General features: G+C 41.1%; 1 protein-coding gene across 4 annotated transcripts in view; it reads right to left on the reverse strand.

Moving 5' to 3' along the window:
- The window catches only part of MICU1 (mitochondrial calcium uptake 1), a 265,614-nt gene that overhangs the window by 40,656 nt on the left and 200,384 nt on the right, over nucleotides 1–24,574 (reverse strand). For all 4 annotated transcript variants that reach the window (XM_066243013.1, XM_066243014.1, XM_066243012.1 and 1 more), the window contains 2 exons: nucleotides 18,452–18,589; nucleotides 1,366–1,474 (listed from right to left, as the gene is read on the reverse strand). In XM_066243013.1, coding sequence (XP_066099110.1) covers nucleotides 1,366–1,474; nucleotides 18,452–18,589 — 247 coding nt within the window. The remainder of the gene's footprint in view (nucleotides 1–1,365; nucleotides 1,475–18,451; nucleotides 18,590–24,574) is intronic.

The raw sequence follows: 24,574 nt of genomic DNA on the forward strand, positions 1-24,574 counted from the left end.
GGACCCCAGTTTGAAACCTCAAGGTTGCTGGCTTGAGCGTGGGCTCATCTGGCTTGAGTGTGGTGTTACAGACATGGCCCCAAGGTCGTTGGCTTGAGTAAGGGGTCATAGGCTCAGCTGGAGCCCCCGAGTCAAGGCATGTATGAGAAAGCAATCAATGAACAACTAAGGTGCCACAACTATGAGTTGATGCTTCTCATCTTTCTCCCTTTCTGGCTATCTGTTCCTGTCTGTCCTACCCTTTCAAAAAAAAACACACAAAAACAACAACAACAACAAAAAACTGCTGAGAGAAACAGAAGATGAACTATAATATGAAGAGAGATAATATGCTCATGAACAAAGACTCATTATCATCAAGATGTCAATTCTATCCAAATTAATCTACATATTAAATGTTATAATTACAATCTCATTTCTTTTTTCGTGTGTCTATGACAGAAAGAAGGACAGTGATAGGGACAGGCAGGGACAGACAGACATGAAGGGAGAGAGATGAGAAGCATCAATTCTTCATTGCAGCTCCTTAGTTGTTCATTGATTGCTTTCACATATATACCTTGACTGGGCTGGGTATGGGGCTACAGCAGAGTGAGTGACTCACTGCTCAAGACAGTGACCTTGGGCTCAAGCCGGTGACCCAGTGCTCAAGCTGGTGAGCCTGCGCTCAAGCTGGATGAGCCCGCACTCAAGGTGGCAACCTTGGGGTTTTGAACCTGGGTCCTCCATGACCCGTCCAACGCTCTCTCCACTGTGCCACCACCTGGTCAGGCCCTCTCCCCATTTTTTAATTGGATTTCAACTGTTCTAAATATTTGAAATTTTTTGTAAAAAAACATTAAGGAAAAAAATTGTTTTCAATTCCTCTGCTCTCTCACATCACCTGAATAAACTGGAACTGAATTTGTATGAAGTAAGCCTATAGGGTACTATTTTCAGAGTCATGATTTTATTTTTTTTACAAAACCCAACAAACTCTAATACAAGAAATAAACCACACCATTCCTCACTAAAGAGTGAATTAGAATGCAGAGTGATTTTCAGCTGCACATTACATATGCAGTGATTCTGGCTCTGATGGAGGAGCTCAGTGGTTTCACGCACTGTGCCTCAGCTTAGATGCCTATTTCCAAGGCTAATTATTTAAAGACGGGCATCTGTCTTATTATAGTCTTTAGCACAAAAAACATATTTGCTGAGCTTTGCTTCTCAAAGTGAAAATCAAAGATCATGTGATGTCAATAAGACAAAACAGATCAAAAAACAATGTCAAGAAAAACATATTACAGTTAAGGATAGTCACTTAATAGATTACAGACAGATTTAATGTTTATACTTTCAAAAAAAACTATTGGGTTTCATTACCTTTATCAAGAGATGCACCAGCCATATGGTAAAAGCTCAATGCAGTGTCCACATCATTAATATTCTTTAGGAAAGTAAAGAAGTTCTCCACTTCCTGAAATGTCAGACCCTGAAAGAAGAGAGACAGAAGAGTAAGGCAGGAACCTCTAAAAAAAATTGGCATAAAGTACAGAAAACTAGGCTGTTATTCATGTCTATCAACCAGAAATTTATGCTATGTCTAGAACAGAGACTGAATAAATTAGTCAAGGAATGTCAAATTTGTCCCCAACAGAGAAACAAAACTCTAGAATTTTACAGAGAAAGGCAAGCTGGCTAATTGCTTTCCCACTGCATGTAAAATCTGACATAAAGCTGTTACAGTGGTGGTTGGATATATATTTCTAACTGTGCCCTGCAATTAGTCATAATATCTATTTCACATTTTCTAAATGAGCTATAGCCACTTGATCTGTCATACATCTTAACTAAGTCCAGAGTCAGGACTTCCATTTAAATAATCTACTCACAGGCTAGCTAAGCTTTCTAAAGCTTAAGCTAATTAAAGAATCACCAAAGTCTGATATACGCTAGAATGGTTTCAGATTTTAGCAAAACCCAAGGACTTGGGAAGCTGTTCATTATCTTGACTTAAAAGCTACTAATATAAGCAAGTTGTCACTTAATTTTATTCTGATGAGATTCTGCAAATGAAGAAATTCTTTGCAAAAGCTAGTCAAAAGTTTGCTGACCTCACAATCTACTTTCTAGGCCTGATTGGGTAGCTCAGTTGGTTAGAGTGTCCTCTCAATACACCAAGGTTGCAGGTTGATTCCTAGTTAGGGCACATATAAGAATCAACCAATGAATGCATAAATAAGTGGAACAAATCAATATTTATTGCTCTCTTTCTTTCTCTAAAAATCAATAACATTTTTTTTTAAATTCTACCTTTTTTCTAAGTCAGAGAAGGGGTGACAGACTCCCGCACACCGGTCAAAAGTGCACCATGACTTTACAGACACACTGTATTTCCCACTTCTCACACATCATGCTGTGATGGAAATGAACACAATTCCTAAGAAGTAAATAACACTGAAGAGGCACTGAGATTAATGCCTACTAATGAAAAGTCAGGTCCTTCACGGATTGCAGATGTTAGTGCTAGTCCTCTTCTAACTGCCATTTCCCCAAACTGCAGAGCCCACGAGTCCACAGTGAGAACTCGGTTCTAAGGAAACCTTAAGATAGAAAATCTCCAGTATTTTCCTGGTAATTCCCAAACTGGGTCAATGGTATCTTTCTTATTTTATTAATCAAACTCAGAGCTAAAATACTGTTTGTATAATTACATGTCACATGATCTTTTACAGTTCATTCCCCAAGAATCAAAGCACTTAAACTTTTACTTGTGAAATATGTTGACCATATAGAAAGATGCAGAAAACATAAATGTACAACTTAATCTGGTGTAAAATAACTGTAAAACCTCTATTCAGGTCAAGGAACAGACTATTATTAACATCCCAGAAGAAGCCTCTCTTCTCCTCCCCAGCATGGCCCTTCCTAACCATAACCCTCTTCTCTCTCAGTGGTAATCACTATTCTGATGTTTAGGGAACATATTTCCTTGCCTTTTTCATTTAAAAAATTTTCTTTTATTAATTTTTTTAGAGAGGAGAGAGAGTAAGTGAGAGAGAGAGAGAGAAGGGAGACGGAGGAGCAGGAAGCATCAACTCCCACATGCGCCCTGACCAGGCAAGCCCAGGGTCCCAAACTGGCGACCTCAGCGTTCCAGGTCGACGCTTTATCCACTGCACCACCACAGGTCAGGCGGCGCCTTTTTCATTTTATTTTATTTTATTTATTTATTTATTTATTTATTTATTTTTTTCATTTTTCTGAAGCTGGAAACAGGGAGATACAGTCAGACAGACTCCCGCATGCGCTCGACTGGGATCCACCCGGCACGCCCACCAGGGGCGACGCTCTGCCCATCCTGGGCGTCGCCATGTTGCGACCAGAGCCACTCTAGCGCCTGAGGCAGAGGCCACAGAGTCATCCCCAGCGCCCGGGCCATCTTTGCTCCAATGGAGCCTTGGCTGTGGGAGGGGAAGAGAGAGACAGAGAGGAAAGCGTGGTGGAGGGGTGGAGAAGCAAATGGGCGCTTCTCCTGTGTGCCCTGGCCGGGAATCGAACCCGGGTCCTCCGCACGCTAGGCCGACGCTCTACTGCTGAGCGCCTTTTTCATTTTAAATAGCGCTATTATCTATTTATATATCTTTAAACAAAAATAAGAGTTTAATTATATATTTTTTGAACTTTATAAGTAAATCAGGATGTAAGTACATGCACGACATAATGATGCTTCAGTCAACACTGCCTGTATATGTGTCAGTGGTTCCAACATACGATTACAATGGAGCTGAAAAATTCCTATTCCCCTAGTGATGTGGCAGCCTTGGTAACATCGTAGTGCTATGTATTACTCATGTTTGTGGTAATGCTGGTGTAAACAAACCTACTGCAATGTCAGTTGTCAGTGTTATGAAAGTATAGCACCTATGCTTTGTATATATTTCTGTGTTTAGATACATTTTTGATATACAAATATTATACTTACTACCATTGTGCTACAACTGCCTACAGTATTCAGTACATAACATGCCGTACAGGTTAGGCTATGAATGATAGACTATAATATAACCTATAGCTGTGCAATAGGTTGTAAATTTGTGTAAGTCACTCCATAATATTCCCACAATGATGAACAGCCTAACTACACATTAATCAGAATGTATCCCTTTTGTTAAGTGACATATGACTATAGCATATATGGCTTCTCTTTTTAAGATCTCACATTTTTTTGTATATATGTAGTTCATTCATTTTTATTGGTATAAATATTCCATTGTGTAAATATACCACAATTTACTTATCCATTCTTTTGGGCTGTTTCTAATTTTTGTCAATTAGGAACAGTGGTGCATCTGTACTTAAGCATTTATTCAAACATTTATTGACTACCTACCATGTGCCAAGTTACAGTATATAATATTTTCCAGTGAAATGGAAGGCTTATATTAAATAATTTTCCCCTAGCTTGAGGTCATTATCTTGGCATTGACTTAGAGCATCCAGACGTAGGGCTAATTCCTTTTATGAATGCCATAGTATACTATCGAAGGTGAGTACTAACTAGGCTAGAATCAACCTGATAGAGGAGATTACAAGTTCTACAATATCACCTGCTTGTGGATAGAAACACTAATACCATCATCTCTTCACTTCCATCAAAAGATATGCTGAGCCTGACCTGTGGTGGCGCAGTGGGTAAAAGCGTCGACCTGAAATGCTGAGGTCACTGGCCTGAAACCCCAGGCTTCCCTGGTCAAGGCACATGTGGGAGCTGATGCTTCCTGCTCCTCCCTCCCTTCTCTATCTGTCCCTGTCTCCTCTCTCTAAAAAATGAATAAATTAAAAAAATTAAAAAAAAAAAAAAAGTAAAAATCAACAATTGAAAAAAAAAAAAAAAAAAAAAGATATGCTGAAGTGAAAACAACCCATGTCCATCAATGAATGAGGAGATAAACAAAATGTGATACAATGAAATATTATTCAGTCTTTAAAAGAAATTCTGACGCATGCTATACAACATGGATCAATCTTGAAGACATTATGCCAAGTGAAATAAGTCAGTTACCAAAGAACAAATACTCCATGATCTTACATATGTGAGGTAGCTAGAGTAGTTATATTTAGAGACAGAAAGTATTGTGGTGGTCAGGGGCTTTGAGGAGGCGAAAATGGAGAAGTATTGTTTATTGGGTACGGAGTTCCAGTCTGAGAAGATAAAGAAAGTTCTGGAGATAGATGATGGTGGTGGTTTGCACAACAGTGTGAATGTACTTAATGCCACTGAATTGTACACTTAAAAATGGTAAATTTTGTTATGTCTATTGCCGGGGTCCAGCCAGGGGGGGGGGATCCAGGGGTCCCACAGGAGGAGACAGCGTCGGCAAAAATGGAGTGAGAGAGCCGAATTCTTTTCTTTCTCTTTATTCTCCAGTTAGCATTTACTGCCAGGCATCTCTCTCAATGCTAGTATAGCTCCCTTTTTATACACACACACCGAGTTACAATCACATGGTGTTAATTATTGCTTTTGTTTCACTATGTTTGCATGTTTCCAGATAACAGTTAATTTACATCTATGAGTCACAAATCAGGTAGCAAATCATTCAAAATAACTTGAATAAAAACATCAGTAAAAGCTTTTAAAGTATTAGTCTGTTGTGAGTTAAAGGGCAGAGAGAGATTTAGCAGATGACTAACAATGGACCACCGCTTGCTCAGGTAAATGGCCTTGAGTTTATGCAGTGTCCTACAAGATTCTGAAAGGCTTGCCTCTAAAGAAATTAACATAACATTAAGAATAGCTTTCGCCCAAAGATATGCAGAGTGCACTTGCAAGATAGCCCAGCAGCAACACAAGACATTAACTATTATTACTTCCTACATTTTATTTAAACACTAGTTAAGTTCTGATTCTATTCTTCTCAGAATATACCACTATTTGCAGATCAAATAAGCAGGAAGAAAGGAATGTTTCTCTACTTATCACATGAAAAGGCTAGGGAGGAAAAAATGTTAAGTGAAGGCCGAAGGGTGCTCTGTGCACAGCCACTGCCTCCTAAGTCACAATTTATTCTTTTTAACATGATTAAGAAGGAATTCTCCTACAGACTTAACCCTTTACGAGGGATATCATAGCCAGCCTCTTATGTCTATGAGCCCAGTTCAAGGGGCTTACAGGCTTTTCTGTGGAACTCACACCCTCTGTCTCATTTCCAAAGAAATCACTACGAATCTACAGGGAAAGCACGGTACTATTATCCCTGTGCCACAAATAATAGCACACACCCAGAAAAGGGGGGATATAAGGCCAGATTAATTCAAAAAGTCAAAGGGGGAAGTATCATTGTGCCTATCCTTTGTGGTGACTTTGTCACCCCGCAGCCATTGGTCTTCACTGCTGTGACTTTGTCACCCCGCAGCCATTGGTCTTCTCTGCTGTGACTGTCAATCAGCAGTTTTTGATCTTCTTCTGCTGTGACCTTGTCAGCCAGCAGTTGTGGGTCTTCTGCTGTGACCTTGTCAGCCAGCAGTTGTGGATCGGCTCCCAACAGTCTATTTTACTGCAATTTTTAAAAAGGCTTGCTAAAGCTTGTTTACTTTTCTTATTAAGGTGTGGACTTCCATGGCAAGGGGATAATAGGAATCTGAGTTATTGAAAAGGTTTTTTAAGGATAAAAGTTTATCATAAAATTCCAAAAACAAAAAGGCGTGGTAGTAAAAATGCTTCGCACTCTGACAAAACAACCTCTAATGTTTGTTAATTAATTTATCGTGAAATATAAAAACATATAGCTCAAGACCAGAGTGCTAATGCTGACATTTATTTGAGGACAGTGAGAACAATCTGAATTGAGTGGCGATTCATTTGATAATTTAGAAAAATGGTGGCATACATTCACATAATTCCATTATTATATCAAAATATGTAACATTTTGCCTTTTATTTAAAAAAATTATTTATTGATTAGAGAGAGAGAGTGAGAGAGAACTGATTTGTTTTTCCACTTACTTATGCATTTATTGGTTGACTCTTGTATGTGCCCTGATCAGGGATCAAACATGCAAGCCTGGCAAATTGGGATGATGCTCTAAACAACTGAGCTATCTGGCAGGGGCCTAACACTTTGCCTTTATTACTACATAGATATAATAAAAAATATTTCTTGAGCACTTACTAACCACTGAGCACTGTGCCAGGTATAGTGAGGAAATAAAATTGCATTGGCCTTGATTTTATAGAGCTTAAAATTTAGATAGGCATTCTTAAAGACAAAATCATGCCAGTCACAAATTTCTTATTTCTTGGTAAGCACGCCAGTAAAAAGCAGAGGGTTATTAGAATAAGACTAGAACATGAGGTTCGTGGATGGAAAGTGAAAGGACATGATTTTTGCAAACTGAACTGTTCAGATAGCAGGCTATAGCTTATGCACAATCTATTGGGAGGTGACCCGAACTACAGACATAACAGTCAAAAGGAAATATCCTTTTCTTAGGCTTGGCATCAAAGAGATTTTATCTCTCTCTTTAAAAATGTTTTATTTTTATTGATTTTAGAGAGAGAGGAAGAGAGACAGAAACATCTGTTCCTGTATGTGCCCTGACTGGGATCAAACCAGCAATGTCTGTGCTTTAGGATGATGCTCTAACCAACGGAGCTATCCGTCCAGGCAGGAATTTTCTTGACTAATTGTAAGAAAGTGGAATAGGAAGAGTTATTTTATTGTGTGACCAACTATTCAACAAACCAGTTAGCTATCTATCTACCTTTGGAAAGACAGACTTACATATAAAACTAGGCTTTGGATGACCAGAAAAAATAAAAGATTACAAGTACTTTTTCAATATGAGGAAGAAAACTACTTCTCATTTTTTTTCTTCTTTTCCAAGTGAGAGGAGGGTAGATGAGAGACAGATTCCCGCATGTGCCCTGAGTGGGGTCTACCTGGCATCTCCCATCTGGGGCCATGCTTGTAACCGAGCTATTTTTATCACCTGAGGCAGAGGCTCCATGGAGCCATCTTCAGTGCCTGGGGCTGATGCACTCAAACCAATTGAGCCATGGCTGTGGGAAGGAGAGAGAGAGAGAAGAGAGAGAGAGAGAGAGAGAGAGAGAAGAGAGAGAGAGAGAGAGAGAGAGAGAGAAAGGGGAATGGGAGGAAAAGCAGATGGTTGCTTCTCCTGTGTGCCCTGATTGAAAATCAAACCTAGGACATCCACACGCTGGACTGACATTCTATCACTGAGCCAACCAGCTAGGGCCACTTCTCATTTTTAAAAAATCTTAAAATTAAAAGAAAAAGTTTACAAATACTTTGTGGACAGTAGAAATACTTCTTTATGTTGCTTAAAATGAATTTAACATTAAAAAGTTGTTAAACAAGCAAACAGAATTGTCTTTCAAAATTAAAAGCAATTGATAAAATGTTTAGAAGAAAACAAAAAATCTTCAGACCGTGGGTGAGGCAGAGTTCTGAGATATGACACTGAACGACAATCCATAAAAGAAAAAAACTGATGTTAGATTTCATCAAAAGTCAAAACTTCTGTACTTTAAAATACTTAGAAAACAGACAAATTGTAGACTGAGAGAAAATATCTAAAAGTCATATATCTCAAAGTCATATATCTAAAAGTATAGATAATTATGTAAAGAACTCTTACAATCCAATAAGATAATAGAAACCCAACTTAAAAAACATCTGAATAGACCTCTTACCAAAATAAGATATCTGAATGTCTAATAAGTACATGAAATGATGCTCAGAATCATCAGTCATTAGGGAAAAGCAAATTAAAACACAATGAGATACCACTGTACACCCATTAGGATGACCATAATAGAAAAAACAGTAACAACTTTTTGTGAGAATGTGGAGAAACTGGAACTCTCATCCACTACTGTAGAAATGTAACATGGTACAGCTACTCTGAACAACAGTTTGAAGATTTCTTAAAAAAAAGAAACATAATTTTACATACAACGTAGGAAGTCTACTCCTAGAAATCTCCTTAAGAGAAATGAAAACATAGGTCCACATAAAGAATTGTATGCAAATGTTCATAGAGTTTTATTTATAATAGCCCCAAACTAAAAACAATTCAAATGTTCATAAGCTGGTAAATGGATGAACAAAACACAGTACATATCTGAGTCACGGCACCAAAAAAACCCAACAACAACAAACAAACAAAACACAGTACATGCATTCAATGGAATACTACTTATTATTCAGCAATAAAGAGTAATAAACTATTAATATAAGCAACAGTATTGATAAACCTCAAAAATATAAGTAAAAGCCCTGGCCGGTTGGCTCAGTGGTAGAGCATTGGCCTGGCGTGCAGGAGTCCCGGGTTCAATTCCCGGCCAGGGCACACAGGAGAAGAGCCCATCTGCTTTTCCACCCCTCCCCCTCTCCTTCCTCTCTGTCTTTCTCTTCCCCTCCCACAGCCAAGGCTCCATTGGAGCAAAGCTGGCCTGGGTGCTGAGGATGACTCCATGGCCTCTGCCTCAGGTACCAGAATGGCTCTGGATGCAACAGAGCAACGCCCCAGATGGGCAGAGCATCGCCCCCTGGTAGGCATGCTGGGTGGATCCCGGTCAGGCGCATGTGGGAGTCTGTCTGCCTCCCGTTTCCAAATTCAGAAAAATACAAAAAAAAAAAAAAAATACATGTAAAAGAAGCCAGATACAAAAGACTACATTATTATATAAATGCATTTATATGAATTGTCCACAAAAGGCAAATCTATAGAAATAAAAGATTTTTGTTTATTGGTACCTAGGGTAGAAATAGGGATTGACTGGAAATTGGCATGGAGGGTTTTTTTTGGGTGATGGGAATATTCTAAAACTAGATTGCAGTGATGAGTGCATAAATCTATAAATTTACTAAAAATCATTGAAATGTACACTTAAAACGGGTGAATTTTATGATATGTAAACTGTACCTCAAAAAAGCTGTTAAAGAAATAAAAGCCATTGAGCCTGACCTGTGGTGGTGCAGTAGATAAAGAGTTGACCTGGAATGCTGAGGTCGCAGGTTCGAAACCCTGGGTTTGCTGGGTCAAGGCACATAAAGAGAAGCAACTACTATGAATTGATGCTTCCCATTTCTCACTCCCTTTCTCTCCTTCTCTCTTTCTCTCCCTCTATCCTCTCTCTAAAATCAATTTTAAAAAAAGAAATAAAAAGCAGTTGTAGTAGTTGCAAATATGGGTCAGGAAATTGGGCTTCCTCTGCAGTCAGCTGTAAAGCTAGATATTTAGAGCTGACAGGCCATGGATGAGCACAACACACTGTAATGGACGGATTCCCTTGCTTTGTCTTTTAATTGGCCATAGAAAATCCATCTGTCAGGAATCAATCATCTGAGTTTTTCAAGGCCTAAACTACCAATTTTCTTGACTCTGATATCCATGATGACCACACTGTGGTTCAACTCTCAAATATCTGCAAGAATAAGTGAATAGGAGAGCCCACATAAATATTACCCACAGGTAATGTGAATAATGTTAATAATTTTATTATAACTGTTTATAAGTACTAACTTAGCGGCTAGCAGCAGTATTACTAAGCAACGATGTACACAGGCTACTGGGGATAGGGCAGAAGAGGCTACACATGTAGTAAGTACCTTTATAACCTCTGCTTGTCAAAATCCTCCTCTGCCTGTAGGACTAAGTTTAAATAGTATCTCCTCCAAGAATTCTTATTCAATCTCTACAGTGGGTCCTAATCTTTCTATTGGTGCCTCCAAAAAAACTCAAATGTTTATTTAGGTACTTAATACACTGATCAACGCATTTGACAAACATGTGCCTATGAGACACTCACATACAGATGACAAAGATGGGTAAAACACTGTTCTCAAGAGATTCAAAGTTAAGTAAGTTGCCTTGTATTATAGTTATTTACTACCTGTCTTCCTTCACAAGGAATGTTAAGTTCTGTGAGGGTAGAGACTTGGTTTTGCTCATTACTGTAGTCCCAATATTTAGAAGAATGCTTGGCACATGGTGGTGCTCAATAAATATTGAATATAAAATTATGTAGTTTTTTTTTTTAATTATGTAGTTCTTTGCATACATATTTTTTCTTACTATATATTTCTTGAAGATGGGTGGTGGTTTTTGTTCATCTTTTATCTTTCTCACAGCACCTGGCTTAGCTGCTTGCACATAGCAATGACTGGCATTGAACTGAATTGCAATTTTCAATTCATCCTTAAGTGAATTGGCTGAATTACTAAAGTTTGCAGGTTCCACACTCTTGAGAACAGAAAACCATCACTGTGAATTAAATTTATGAAGTCTCAGAAAGCTCTGCCTTTCTTTTAATGAAAAGACAACAATTTAGAGATGAAATGTAAGGAAATTTTAGAGTGGAGGCAGATTTGGCCTAGAAGAATTCATAGGAAAAAAATTTTTGAGGGGAACAAGGGAAATCTGGCAGAGGATAGAGACTAATCTTTAAAAGAAAGCCCAACAAAACATGTTCCCCTATTTAAAAAAAAGAAAAGGGAAAAATTATATTAATTAAGAAACAAGGAGAGCCTGACCAGGCAGTGGTGCAGTGGATAGAATGTTGGCCTGAGATGCTGAGGACACAGCTTTGAAACTTCGAGGTTGCCAGCTTGAGTGCAGGCTCATCTGGCTTGCGCAAGGGCTCACCAGCTTGAGCGTGGGGTCACTGGCTTGAGCATGGGATCATAGACATGACCCCATAGTTGCTGGCTTGAGCCCAAAGGTCGCTGTCTTGAGCTTGAAGGTCACTCACTGGCTTGAAGCTCAAAGTCGCTGGCTTGAGCAAGGGGTCACTGGCTCAGCTGGAGCTCCCCAGTTAAGGCACATATGAAAAAGCAATCAATGAACAACTAAAGTGATGCAACTACAAACTGATGCTTCTCATCTATCTCCCTTCCTGTCTCTCTCTCTTTTGCTAAGAAAAAAAAAAGAGAAAGAAACAGGGAGCTTTCTCAGGGTATGAGCTCAGTCAATTTTCTAGTAATGGCTGGAAACAGATAAGTACTGACAATCTTATTTCCCCAATTCTTCAAGCTATTACTCAGAGACAAAACAGCTAGAGCCACTCTCTAGAGCAGTGGCTCAGAAGCTTAGTTCCACATCAGAATCACCTGGGAAGCCCTTTGAGAAACACTATGCCTTGCCCGACCCATTGAGCTTTTGAATTAATTAGTCAAGGCCCCAACAACCACATTTCCTAAATATTCCCCAAGTGATCCTACTAGGCAACCAGGGTTGAGAAGCATTGCCATATAGTCAGAGCATGGCTAGGAGAAACAGAACTTTGCCATGAAAAGGACAAAATCTGGAATAGGAAGTGTTGGATTTTAGTCTAGAACTGTGATGGCAAACCTATGACATGCGTGTCAGCACTGACATGCGTAGCCATTTTCGATGACACGTGGCCGCATACCAGAGAAGTATGGGGCCGCATGCCGTGAAGGACGTTTGATCCTCGGCTCCTGCATGGCCAGGTGTAGTAGCCGAAGATAAAACTTTTGCTGTAGTGTAGACACTCTGTGCGGGAGGTCTGTAAGTCCAAAACAACAGAACTCCGGCACAGAGCGTCTAGTTCTGGGACTTCCTGTTAGGCCGTTAGGGGATCTTTGACCTCACTTCCGGCCAGCGGAGCAGGGAGCAATGGAATGTCCAGCAGATGCATCTCTGGGGGCCCTGTGATTGCCATTACCAGCAACCACATAACCACAGTAACCATCATCCGATCTACTGTTCTGGGGTGTCATGCATTTCTAATTGACTATCATTACTGAGATAAGTGAGGGGGAGGCTGGGAGAGGCGAGAGCCTGTGCTATGGGTGCCGTTTCCCACTATTAGAAATAGCGGCAGCCATCTTAATTTACATAAGATGCAACTTGCAGAATTTTAAGACAGCATCTGGGCTCAGATGTTTGTCAACTTGAGGTCAAAGCTCGAGAATATGGAAAGGTGCTGCTTGGAGAATCAAGAAGAGTGCCACTACGAACAGGAAATTGGAGTGCCTGGAACCGATTACCAGACACTTTTAGCACCCTGAAAAATATAGCAATGGCTTTACTCACAATTTTTCCCTCTACGTACTTTCGTGAGACCTTATTCTCAGCGTTAAATAATATCAAAACCAACAAAAGAAACAGATTGAGCCCTGGCCGGTTGGCTCAGCGGTAGAGCGTCGGCCTGGCGTCCAGGGCACATAGGAGAAGCACCCATTTGCTTCTCCACCCCCCGCCCCCTCCTTCCTCTCTGTCTCTCTCTTCCCCTCCCGCAGCCAAGGCTCCATTGGAGCAAAGATGGCCCGGGCGCTGGGGATGGCTCCTTGGCCTCTGCCCCAGGCGCTAGAGTGGCTCTGGTCGCGGCAGAGCGACGCTGGAGGGGCGGAGCATCGCCTCCTGGTGGGCGTGCCGGGTGGATCCCGGTTGGGCACAGGCGGGAGTCTGTCTGACTGTCTAAAGAAACAGATTGACAGATGAAGTTAGTAGCACTTGCTTGGGCTTGAAGTGTACAAAATACCAAACTTCAATTGATGATTTAGCCAATGAAATTTAGCAACAGAAAAGTCACTAATAGGTTAGCTAAAGAATTCCCCCTCCCCCTCACTTATCTTAGTTCACAGCACCCCACACAAGTTAAATAATATCAAGACCAACAAAAGAAACCGACTGACAGATGAACAAAGAAGTCACTAAGCAGGTAAGTTAATTATTAGTTTTTGGTTTATTAAATACAGTTATATATTACAATTATACATTTTTTGTTATTTAAACTATAAATATCGCAAAATTATGGTTTTTTCTAGAAGTGACACACCACCCTAGTTATGCTCGGTTTTTTGGTGAATTTTGACACACCAAGCTCAAAAGATTGCCCATCACTGGTCTAGATTCTGGGTAGATCATTAATTTCTCTTTCTCTCTGTTCCAGTATGTATTTTTAAAGGCAAAATGAGATCTAACAAAATGTTAGAAACAGAGAAAGAAAAATGGTTGTGAAGCATTACATGGCCATTAAATACTATACAGATATTTATTTAATACAACACTAGGACCTTCGTTCAATCTCTTAGGCCTGATTTGATATTCCGTATGAATCCCCCACAAAAAAATGTTAACATGAGCCAAATGAAAACTTACTTTTTCATGTTAACAAATCCAAAGTAAAATGAAGCAATTAGAAAAGATGGTGATTCCCCTGTCCTGGGAAATGGCCCTAAAGAGGCAGACTGGTTACTAGAGGAGCAAAGGTCTTTAACTCTTGTTTTACTTAATTTTAATGTTCACAAACTAAGTAACATGAGAGGACAATCAATCCCATTTTCCTTGCTAAAGCAGGCTAAAAATTCGGGCCAGAAGTCACCTAGCACCCCAGATTTTCATCATCTGGCAAAATTTGCCCTTTCACTTCAGGGCTCTCTTAAACGACGGTCTTCAGGCCCTGAATTAACTTCTACCAAAGCTAAAATACTCTCTTCCTTCAGAGGAGATGTCTCCAATGCCCAATTTATTGCTCTTAAATATAAATTCATAAATTAGCCTAGCATGACAGATAATCACCTTAAAGGCAAGTCAGTGTCTGAATCAAACTTTAAAAATAAGCCTGGTCAAAAGAAAGCAGTGTTTCCTAATGCAAACATGATGCTTCCAGCACTCGCACTAAAAATTCCACCCAAACATTTGCAATCAATTTTCTGAAATTATAATTCCCAACAGATCTGTGTATTGTCCTGTCACTTTACATTAATGACGAGTATTTTCCTCACAGCCAGCGGAAACACCTGCTGATGGCACAGGCTGGACTGAATTCAGAGAAGCCTACACTTCCTCTCAGAGCCCAGCCTGCCTTCGGCTGTAGTCCACAGCTTGGTTCAGAGGTACTTTCAGCTTTCTGACATCCAAGACAAGGATGAAAAAAATCTGGGTGATAAGAATTGCTTTCTACCAACTTGGGGCAATGTTATTCATGCAAGATTTCCTGCACAAAGACTAAATAACTAAGAAAACAGCCAAGTACTGGCAATCCTATTTCTTATTTTTGTTTATTTTTTTATTAAGTGAGAGGCAGGGAGGCAAAGAGACAGGCTCCCGCATGTGCCCTGATTGGGATCCACCCGGCAAGCCCTCTACAGGTTAATGCTCTGCCCATCTGGGGCCACTGCTATGTTGTTCGCAACTGACCTATTTCAGCGCCTGAGGTGAGATCATGGAGCCATCCTAAGTGCCCGGGGCCAACTTGCTTGAATCACTCAAGCCATGGCTGCAGGAGAGGAAGACAGAGAGAGAGAGAGAGACAGACAGACAGAGAAATTAGGGGTAGGGATAGGGGTGTGGAAGCAGATGATTACCTCTCCTGTGTGCCTTGACCGAGAATTGAACCCAGGACATCCACACACTGGGCCAATGCTCTACCACTGAGCCAACCGGCCAGGGCTCTTTTTCTTTTTTCAAGTGCACTTTTTCTTTTTTTTAAGCAAGAGAGAGCAGGACAGACAGGGACAGACAGGAAGGGAAGAGATGAGAAGCTTCAACTCAAAGTTGATTGCTTTCTCATATGTGCCTTGATGGGGGGGGGCACAGCAGAGCGAGTAACCCCTTGCTCAAGCCAGCAACCTTGGGCTCAAGCCAGTGACCTTTGGGCTCCAGCCAGCAACCATGAGGTCATGTCTATAATCTCATGTGCAAGCCAGCAACACTGCACACAAACTGGTGAGCCCATGCTCAAGCTTGCAACCTCAGGGTTTCGAACCTGGGTCCTCAGTGTCTCAGGCCAATGCTCTATCCACTGTGCCACCACCTGGTCAGGCCTATTTCTTATTTTCAGTTACTGAATCTTTAAAACTACCCTTATAATGCACATCTAGGGAAAGCTTCTCAATTCATGAGGTAAGGTTAAACAATTTGTCTAATGCCTATAGAAATTTCTGAGACAGGACTTGAATCCAAGCCTTCTAACTCCATGTCTCTCAAACCACGCTCCCTTGTCAATCTCTCATGGAACATTTTTAGTGCCAGGTCAGTTTCCTGGCCATGGTGAAATTGGTAATCATTGTCCAGTGGAAGGGGTATTGGACTGAGAATGAGAAGATAGAGGTTTGCTGGCATTGTTCTGTGTATGTGTGTGTGTGTATGAAATCTTTAAGAAGTCCGTGCTCTTAACTAATTTCTGCTTTAGTTTGTCCTTCTCACTCCCTGGCAAACCCCCAGATGCTGACTCAGTTCTACTGTCTGCCTCTTCCTGCACCAGGTGTAGCCAAGTGTTGAAAGGTATGAGAGTAGCGTTGATTAGTACCACTACTAATCCATGGTCTCCAATCTCAATGCTGCTCAAAAGAGGCTTAACCATCTCTTCTTGAATTTACTAATAATCTTAGTATCAGTCTTTTGCTTCTAGGCTTACTCTCTTCCAAAATATTTGTCATAAAGTAGCCAAAGTCATCTCTTTAAATATACATACAACCATACCATTTCACTGCTCACAGCCCTTTGTTTCCCATTGCACTGGGAATAAAAGCCAAACTCCGTGCCTGCACAGCCCTGCAGGTCTGGGCCCTCATCTCCCTCTGCAGTCTCATCTCTAGTCCGTTCTCCTCATACTAAGTATGCTCCAATCTCAACAGCTCTGTACACACGCCATATTTGTCTTTCCTTCCTCTTATGGAATGAATGTTTGTACTCCCCTCAAAACTTACACATTGAAGCCCTAACCCCCCAATACGGTTTTATCAGGAGATGGGTCTCTTAAGTAAATAGTTAAGATTAAGTAGATGCTGGGGGGAAGCCCTGGTCTGATATGATTGGTGTTCTTAGAAGACACATCAGGGAGCCAGTGTGGGCACTTCTTTCCTCCTTGCCTCTCTGTGCAAATACCAAGGAAAGGCCATGTGAGGACATATAAAGATGTAGTGTCTACAGTCCAGGAGAGGGAGCCCTCATTAGAAATCTAACTAGCCATGGACTTCTAGCCTCCAGAGCTGTGAGAAAAATAAATTTGTTGTGTTGGCTCCCCAGTCTGTGGTACTTTGCTATGGCAGCCAAAGCAGACTCATACACTGCCTGGGAGTTGTTAACATATGCTATTCCCTTTTTGGAGCCTCCACTTCCCTCTTCTTTACTTGCTTACATCTCATTCTAATATGCCCTCCGACCGACCATGCTAATAAAGCAGCTCTGCCAAAGGTCACCAATTATTACCATTTTACCAAAACCAATAAACGTTTATCACCTTATTTTACTGGGCTATCTCCCAGTACATGTGATGTTACAGATCCCTTGGTTCCTGAATCCTCTAGTTTCTTGGCTTTGATTTTGTTACTTTCTCTATGGCAGTGGCTTTCAACCTTTTTACAACTGAGGACTGGCAAAAATAGGAGAATTATTTTGGGGACTGCTAATGCAGAAATCACCCTGAGCATAAGAGAATTCAACTACGATCACTGGGTCTGTGATCTTCATACAACATCAGGAATTACTCTTTCATAGAGTGCCACAAAATTTCTGGTAGACTGGCTGTTGAAAAACACTACTCTTAGGTATTTCTCTAAACAATCCCTCAAGATTTCCTTCTTGAGCTGCTTAAATGTAGTGTTCCACTGGACTCTGTCCTTGGCCCACAGTTCTTCTCTATATATACTTTCCTTGGGTAATCTCGTCCATTCTCCTTGTTTTATCTCTTACAGTGTATTGATAATTCCCAAATCTACCTTGTCTTCTAAAGTAGATTTAAATCTACTTTTAATCCAACTGCCTGCTAATCAATTCTACTTGGATGTCCATAGACATCTTAAACTCAAGATATCTACCGCTGAACTCTTCATCTTACCCTATGAACCAGCCTCTCTCTCTCTCTCTCTTTTTTTTTTGTATTTTTGTATTTTTCCAAAGTGAGAAGCGGAGAAGCGGGGGGGGGGGGGGGCAGCAGTCAGACAGATTCCCGCATGCGCCCGACCAGGATCCACCTGGCACGCCCACCAGAGGTCGATGCTCTGCCCATCTGGTCTGTTGTTCCACTGCAACCGGAGCCATTCTAGTGCCTGAGGGAGAGGCCATGGAGCCATCCTCAGCGTCCAGGCCAACTTTGCTCCCATGGAGCCTTGACTGTGGGAGCAGAAGAGAGCGACAGAGAAAGGAGAGGGGGAAGGGGGAAGCAGATGGGCACTCCTCCTGTGTGCCCTGGCCAGGAACTGAACCTTGGACTTCCACATGCCAGGCCAACACTCTACCGCTGAGCCAACCGGCCAGGGCCCAGCCTCTCTTTTTAAATTCTCAGTGTCAGTTCATGATGTCATCCTTTATCCAAATAAGCAGAGTAGGATCATTTGGGCTCTCTCCTTCTCCTTATTCACTGCTCATTTTTTATCAGGCGCCAGAGATGAATTAGTCATAATCTTTGGTCTGTGACACTGTAGGTTTCCATAGCTTAGTTCTTTTTCCCTCCAGCAAGGACACCTACCTTGCCCTCTTGGAAGTGCCTCTTGAGCTGCTTCTGCATGGCAGTCAGCTTCTTGGACTGCACCCCACTGTAGGCCAGCAGCATGCCACCAAACTGCCTCTCAGTAATCCTCCCATCCACAGGGTCGTGGCGTTCAAACTGAGAGGGGAACAGAGAAAGTGTTCTTAGGGTTAAAGGGAAAGTATTTTTATATGGAATGAACTATAATTTTCACCGAGATTTGAAACAATTAATCAGAAGGGGAAGATCTGAGTTCTTTTCCAGCTCTGCCACTAAATGTTTATGTAACCAGGAAAACACCTAGCTACTGCAGGCCTCAATTTCCTCACAAATAAAACATAGCTGCTATAACATCTCATATACCTAAGAGATCAGGAGAGTCTGTGCAGGGATCAAAACAATGTTAATAATTGACTGTTCAAATGATGTGGAGAAGTTTACCCAAAATCTATGTACTCTTGTTGATCAGCCACCCTCTTAAATATAATTTTCTAAATAAATTAAAAAAGAAATGTTAAAACTCCATTCTACTTCATGAGTAATATTATTGTTAATAAGTAATCTTTGGACCATCCGTATCCCTGCTACTCAGCGGAAGCTTAAAAACTAATTATATTTGACCAATTATACGTATATAAAGTTATATCAGTTCCTCAATCTGTACCTAATATTGTTATACATTTAGACTTTCAATGATTTCAAGTTTTCCCCCAAATGGTAATTAAATGCTAGGACATCAATAGAACTTGAAAAAAATGTATTAAGTATAGGCTATCTTGGCCCTGGCCGGTTGGCTCAGCGGTAGAGCGTCGGCCTGGCGTGCGGGGGACCCGGGTTTGATTCCCGGCCAGGGCACATAGGAGAAGTGCCCATTTGCTTCTCCACCCCCTCCCTCCTTCCTCTCTGTCTCTCTCTTCCCCTCCCGCAGCCAAGGCTCCATTGGAGCAAAGATGGCCCGGGCGCTGGGGATGGCTCCTTGGCCTCTGCCCCAGGCGCTGGAGTGGCTCTGGTCGCGGCAGAGCAACGCCCCGGAGGGGCAGAGCATCGCCCCCTGGTGGGCAGAGCGTCGCCCCTTGTGGGTGTGCCGGGTGGATCCCGGTCGGGCGCATGCGGGAATCTGTCTGACTGTCTCTCCCCATTTCCAGCTTCAGAAAAATACACACACACAAAAAAGTATAGGATATCTTAGACATGTGTACCATAAAGCTACTGAAAAATCATTAAATGTATGTAAATATGCATATGGGAAGGTTAAGTATAAAGGAACTCTAGCTAATCTAAGTAATATCAGAAAACTAAGATTTTAATGAAAAAATGGGAGCCCAGAAGGTGATCTCAGTGCCAGCTACAGTGTTAATGCTACTTAAAAGTGCATAGATGATAAGAGTGGCTGAAGATGGATCCAGAGACAAATTAGAAAGCAAAATGATTTGAAAATGGTAAAATTTCCCCATGCTTTTATTAGAAAATAACCGTTACCAGGAAACTCAGATTCCTATGTGGTGAGACATAGTCCTGTTCTCATAAGAGGGGTATGTGCACACAGATAGAAGACACTGCTAAGTAAGCTCACGTCAACAAGCAATTCCTGAGTGTCAGCTAGTTCTCCAGCACTGTGTTAGTCTTGTGGGGCCAGGAAGATGGTTCAGCTTCTGTCCTTAGGGGCCTTACCATCTAGTAGGAGATAAGACTTACATCTGAGACAAAATAAGGAAACATGCAGTCAAGAGTGAAATGCGGCCCTGGCCGGTTGGCTCAGTGGTAGAGCGTCGGCCTGGCGTGTAGAAGTCCCGGGTTTGATTCCCGGCCAGGGCACACAGGAGAGGAGCCCATCTGCTTCTCTACCCCTCCCCCTCTCCTTCCTCTCTGTCTCTCTCTTCCCCTCCTGCAGCAAAGGCTCCACTGGAGCAAAGATGGCCCCAGCGCTGGGGATGGCTCTGTGGCCTCTGCCTCAGGTGCTAAAGTGGCTCTGGTCGCAACATAGCGACGCCCAGGATGGGCAGAACATCGCCCCCTGGTGGGCAGAGCGTCGCCCCTGGTGGGCGTGCTGGGTGGATCCCGGTCGGGCGCATGCGGGAGTCTGTCTGACTGTCTCTCCCCGTTTCCAGCTTCAAAAAAATACAAAAAAAAAAAAAAAAAAAAAAGAGTGAAATGCTCTTTCAATTCTCCTTTCCTCAGCGTGGTAAGGTGATAGACACCTTCATTTGTTTCCTCACTGGTGAGGCTTGCCGTGAGCAATATACAAGAACTGCATTTTAACAACAGCAACCCCTTATAAGCATGTACTAAGTAAGTGTCCACCCATATATACTTTCATTTAATCACTATAACAACCCTATGGAGTAGATATTATCAGCTCCATTTTATAGATGAGAAAACTGATGCAACATAAAGTTATGTAGCGAGCAGGGATTCAAACTCAGCTCTGTCTAGAACCAAGTACTGTATCTCAGCATCATACTGTTTTGTCCTTCTAAGCAGTGGTGCATTATCATCCTATAGAATAGTACTATATTGTTTTGAAAAAATTTATATGGCCTTAGCTTAGTCATATTCAAAGTGAGAAGCAAAACAATTTCCAAAGAATTCAACACCGTCAATATTAAATGAAAGTCTCTTTTTAACTCAGCCACTCAATATTTCAAGTTTGTCATACCATCAATTCTACAGAGTTGATTAATTCTTGACAACACCTAAAGTTTTCAGGATTTAATTTAAAAGTTTGATTTATGATCCAATTTACTATCGTGAAACAAAATGGAGAACTGATAAAATTTTGCTAATGGGCATAGTTTCTGCAATGTTTAAATCAGATTTTGGTGAAATGTGATACCCAGGCAAAAGTTGGAGATATATATATACACTAGTTCTCCTAGGGACTTCATTAAGACAAGTGTAACAAGGCTGTGGTCCTGCTTTCAGGCTAGGCTGTAACAATGAGGGTAACTCATTTTACCCTCATTTGGGAAATGTCACAGCTGAAGAGAAATCCCATGTATTTGAATTAGATGTGTTTTAAGCTCATCTCACAAGATAGATTTGAGGTTGAAATGTTTCATGTTTATAACATTGGTAGCGGCAGCTTGCTTAAGCTGTATGAAAGGCCTGTATTCTTTTGTTCTCCACAGGGGCATAAACTCTCACCTCTTATGTTTCAAAGACAGAAAAGACAATTTGTAGTGGAGATCCCTGTGTAACAATGCTATACTCAAGTTAGCATTTTTACCACTGTTTTTTGAAAACTCAGACTTGTCTTTTTCTATTATTATTAGTTATTATTCTGATGTGATTGGACTCCGAAAGGGCTTAAGCACTGTAAAATTCAGTTCCATGTCATATGGCTCACTTCAAAGCTTAGTACCTCCTCTTTAAATTGGTTTTGGGTTTTAAGGTTCTTTTGAAGCAAGACTGTCTTATTTCTGAGGTCTTAAACATGGCTAGAGGAGGCAGAAAAGAGCTCTTTCTCTTTACTCACAAAACTGCTTCTGAAAAAGGATCTGAACTGATGTGCTATTCATTCAACATTGATTAACTGAAGACCTACTACATTAAGGCTAGGGTAGTTTCTCAAGGACCATTAGAGCTAAATTTTCAAGGGCAATGGCTAGACATCATGTGGCTCTAGAGAAGTGTGTATCTAAAGCCTACACAATGCTTTGTGTGTATTACTGGAGCATCATATGCACGTAATCCCCAATGTCATGACAGGGTCTTTGGGGAAAGACATAGGTCATTACAAAACTCACAATGTAGAAAGCGCCTAATTATATATTTAGAAGCAATTCAAATGACTGACTTGTATTTTATGTAGCCAAACACTGATAAAGCCTCTTTATGCTCCACTTTAACGACAAAGAGATTCCATTTCATCTGATACGGGGCGTAGAAAATCTCAGTTCTAGTTCACCACTAACCATCTGCATTGCTTTTCTGTGCCTGGAGGAAACCTAAACAGCCTAGCATTTTCTCTTCTGCAGCCCTGCCACCTTCTCAGATGGATGCAAGCTGCTGTCTCTCTGTGTTCCCCAGGAGACTGCAGGATGGGCAAAGGGGGACAGAGATGAGGAGCCAAAAAACTGTCCACAAGATTTTTAATGGCTTTCTGTACATATTGTGCCTCTCGTTCCCACCCCTGCCCCTTGTTGAGAGAAGAAATAGCCTTTTGGAAGGACAGATGGTCGACATATATCTAGATCAGCAATTTTCAACCAGTGTGCAGCAAGAATTTTTAAAACATGCAATATTTGACTATTTAGTTAGGGTCACTGACCTCTTTTCCCTTAGATTGTCAAATAAAAAAATGACAATAGCAAACACAACAATAGCTATCCAATGTGAATGAATCAAAATTATACAATTTTTTTGGTTAAATTGGCAAAATATATATTTTTTAGTATATTTTTTTAGCCACAGAATTTTAGTAATTATGTAGTTTGTGTGTGCCACGAGATGAAAAAGGTTGAAAATCACTGATCTAGATGAAATGATTTAAGGGAGATGGGAAAGGGGGAGGGTGTTGCCGGGAGGGGGGAAAAGGGATGTTGTGGGGAACACAGGGAAGGGGGGATGCATTCGGGGGGACACTAGAATCTATGTAAACACAATTAATTAAAATTAAAAAAATCTATAGGCTCTTTAAAATTTTTATGAAATATTTGATATATATAAGAATAATATACATAATAGACAAGTTATGAAATATTAAAAAAAATAACCATGAACCTACCACTTAACCTGAGAGAGGGAGCATTAGCACAATTGTTGAAGCTCAACCCGCTGTATTCCCTAAGAGGTAACTACCACCTGGATTTCTTTTTCTACTGCCTTGTTATTTGTTTATTTATTAGTTTAAAACATGTTTGTATTCTGTGTGCTCTTGAACTTTATAAAATGGTATCATACTGGATGTATTCTGCAATTTGTTTTTCAGTCAACTTTGTGTTTCTAAGATTCATTCATGTTGATACATTTAAGCATATTTCTTTCAACTTCATTCTGTTACAGATTTCTGTTGTTTGAAAATATCACTACTTATTTATCAGTTCTCCTATAAATATCTGAGTTATTGTCAGCTTTTTGCTATTATGCACGATGCTGCTATGAACATCCTTACATCAGTATACTGGTGAAATAGGAACAAGAGTTCAAGTCCAGGATATAAATCGAGAAGTAGAACTGCTGGCTTATTAAGATGATATCCAAATATTTCCCAAAAGAATAACACCAATATTTTTATCAGCTATATACAGTGGTACCTTGACAGACACACGAGCACTTTAAATCACAAGCAATTTGAGAGATGAGCAGTCACTCGCAGAATTTTTTGCTTTAAGTCACGAGCTTCCGCCACCCTCCACTAGATAGCCTGCCGAACGTTCTGAAAGGGAGGAAGAAACAAACTTCCATGGAAAGGATTTTGTTGAAACAGCCTCTAAGTGAATGTGAGGAAAGTGTGGCAAAAATGCCAAAAGTCAGTGAAGAAAATGATTTTGGGCAAATGAGTTTCTAAAATTTGTATTTTCTGAGTTTGCTCACTTTTATTGTTAAAAATGGCACTGAGGGCCCTGGCCGATTGGCTCAGCGGTAGAGCGTAGGAGAAGTGCCCATTTGCTTCTCCACCCCCCCTCCTTCCTCTCTGTCTCTCTCTTCCCCTCCCGCAGCCAAGGCTCCATTGGAGCAAAGATGGCCCGGGCGCTGGGGATGGCTCCTTGGCCGCTGCCCCAGGCGCTAGAGTGGCTCTGGTCGCGGCAGAGCGACGCCCCAGAGGGGCAGACCATCGCCCCCTGGTGGGCAGAGCATCGCCCCTGGTGGGCGTGCCGGGTGGATCCCGGTCAGGCGCATGCGGGATTCTGTCTGACTGTCTCTCCCCGTTTCCAGCTTCAGAAAAATACAAAAAAAAAAAAAAAAAAAAAAAAAGGGCACTGGGCAGCTGTCTGTGAGGTTGCTAATTATCTTCCTGCTTGGGAAGGGCCATTGTCATGCTAATGTCTCCTCCCCCTCCACCAGCATCTTCTTCTGACCTTGAAGGTAAATACACTTCATAAACCAGTTAATTTCTTTACATTCTCTCTTATTATGTGTGTGTGTGTGTATTTGCTATTTATAAAGTATATTTTCTTATTT

Source organism: Saccopteryx bilineata, chromosome 9 (genome assembly GCF_036850765.1).
Source record: "Saccopteryx bilineata isolate mSacBil1 chromosome 9, mSacBil1_pri_phased_curated, whole genome shotgun sequence".
Taxonomy (NCBI): Eukaryota; Metazoa; Chordata; class Mammalia; order Chiroptera; family Emballonuridae; genus Saccopteryx; species Saccopteryx bilineata.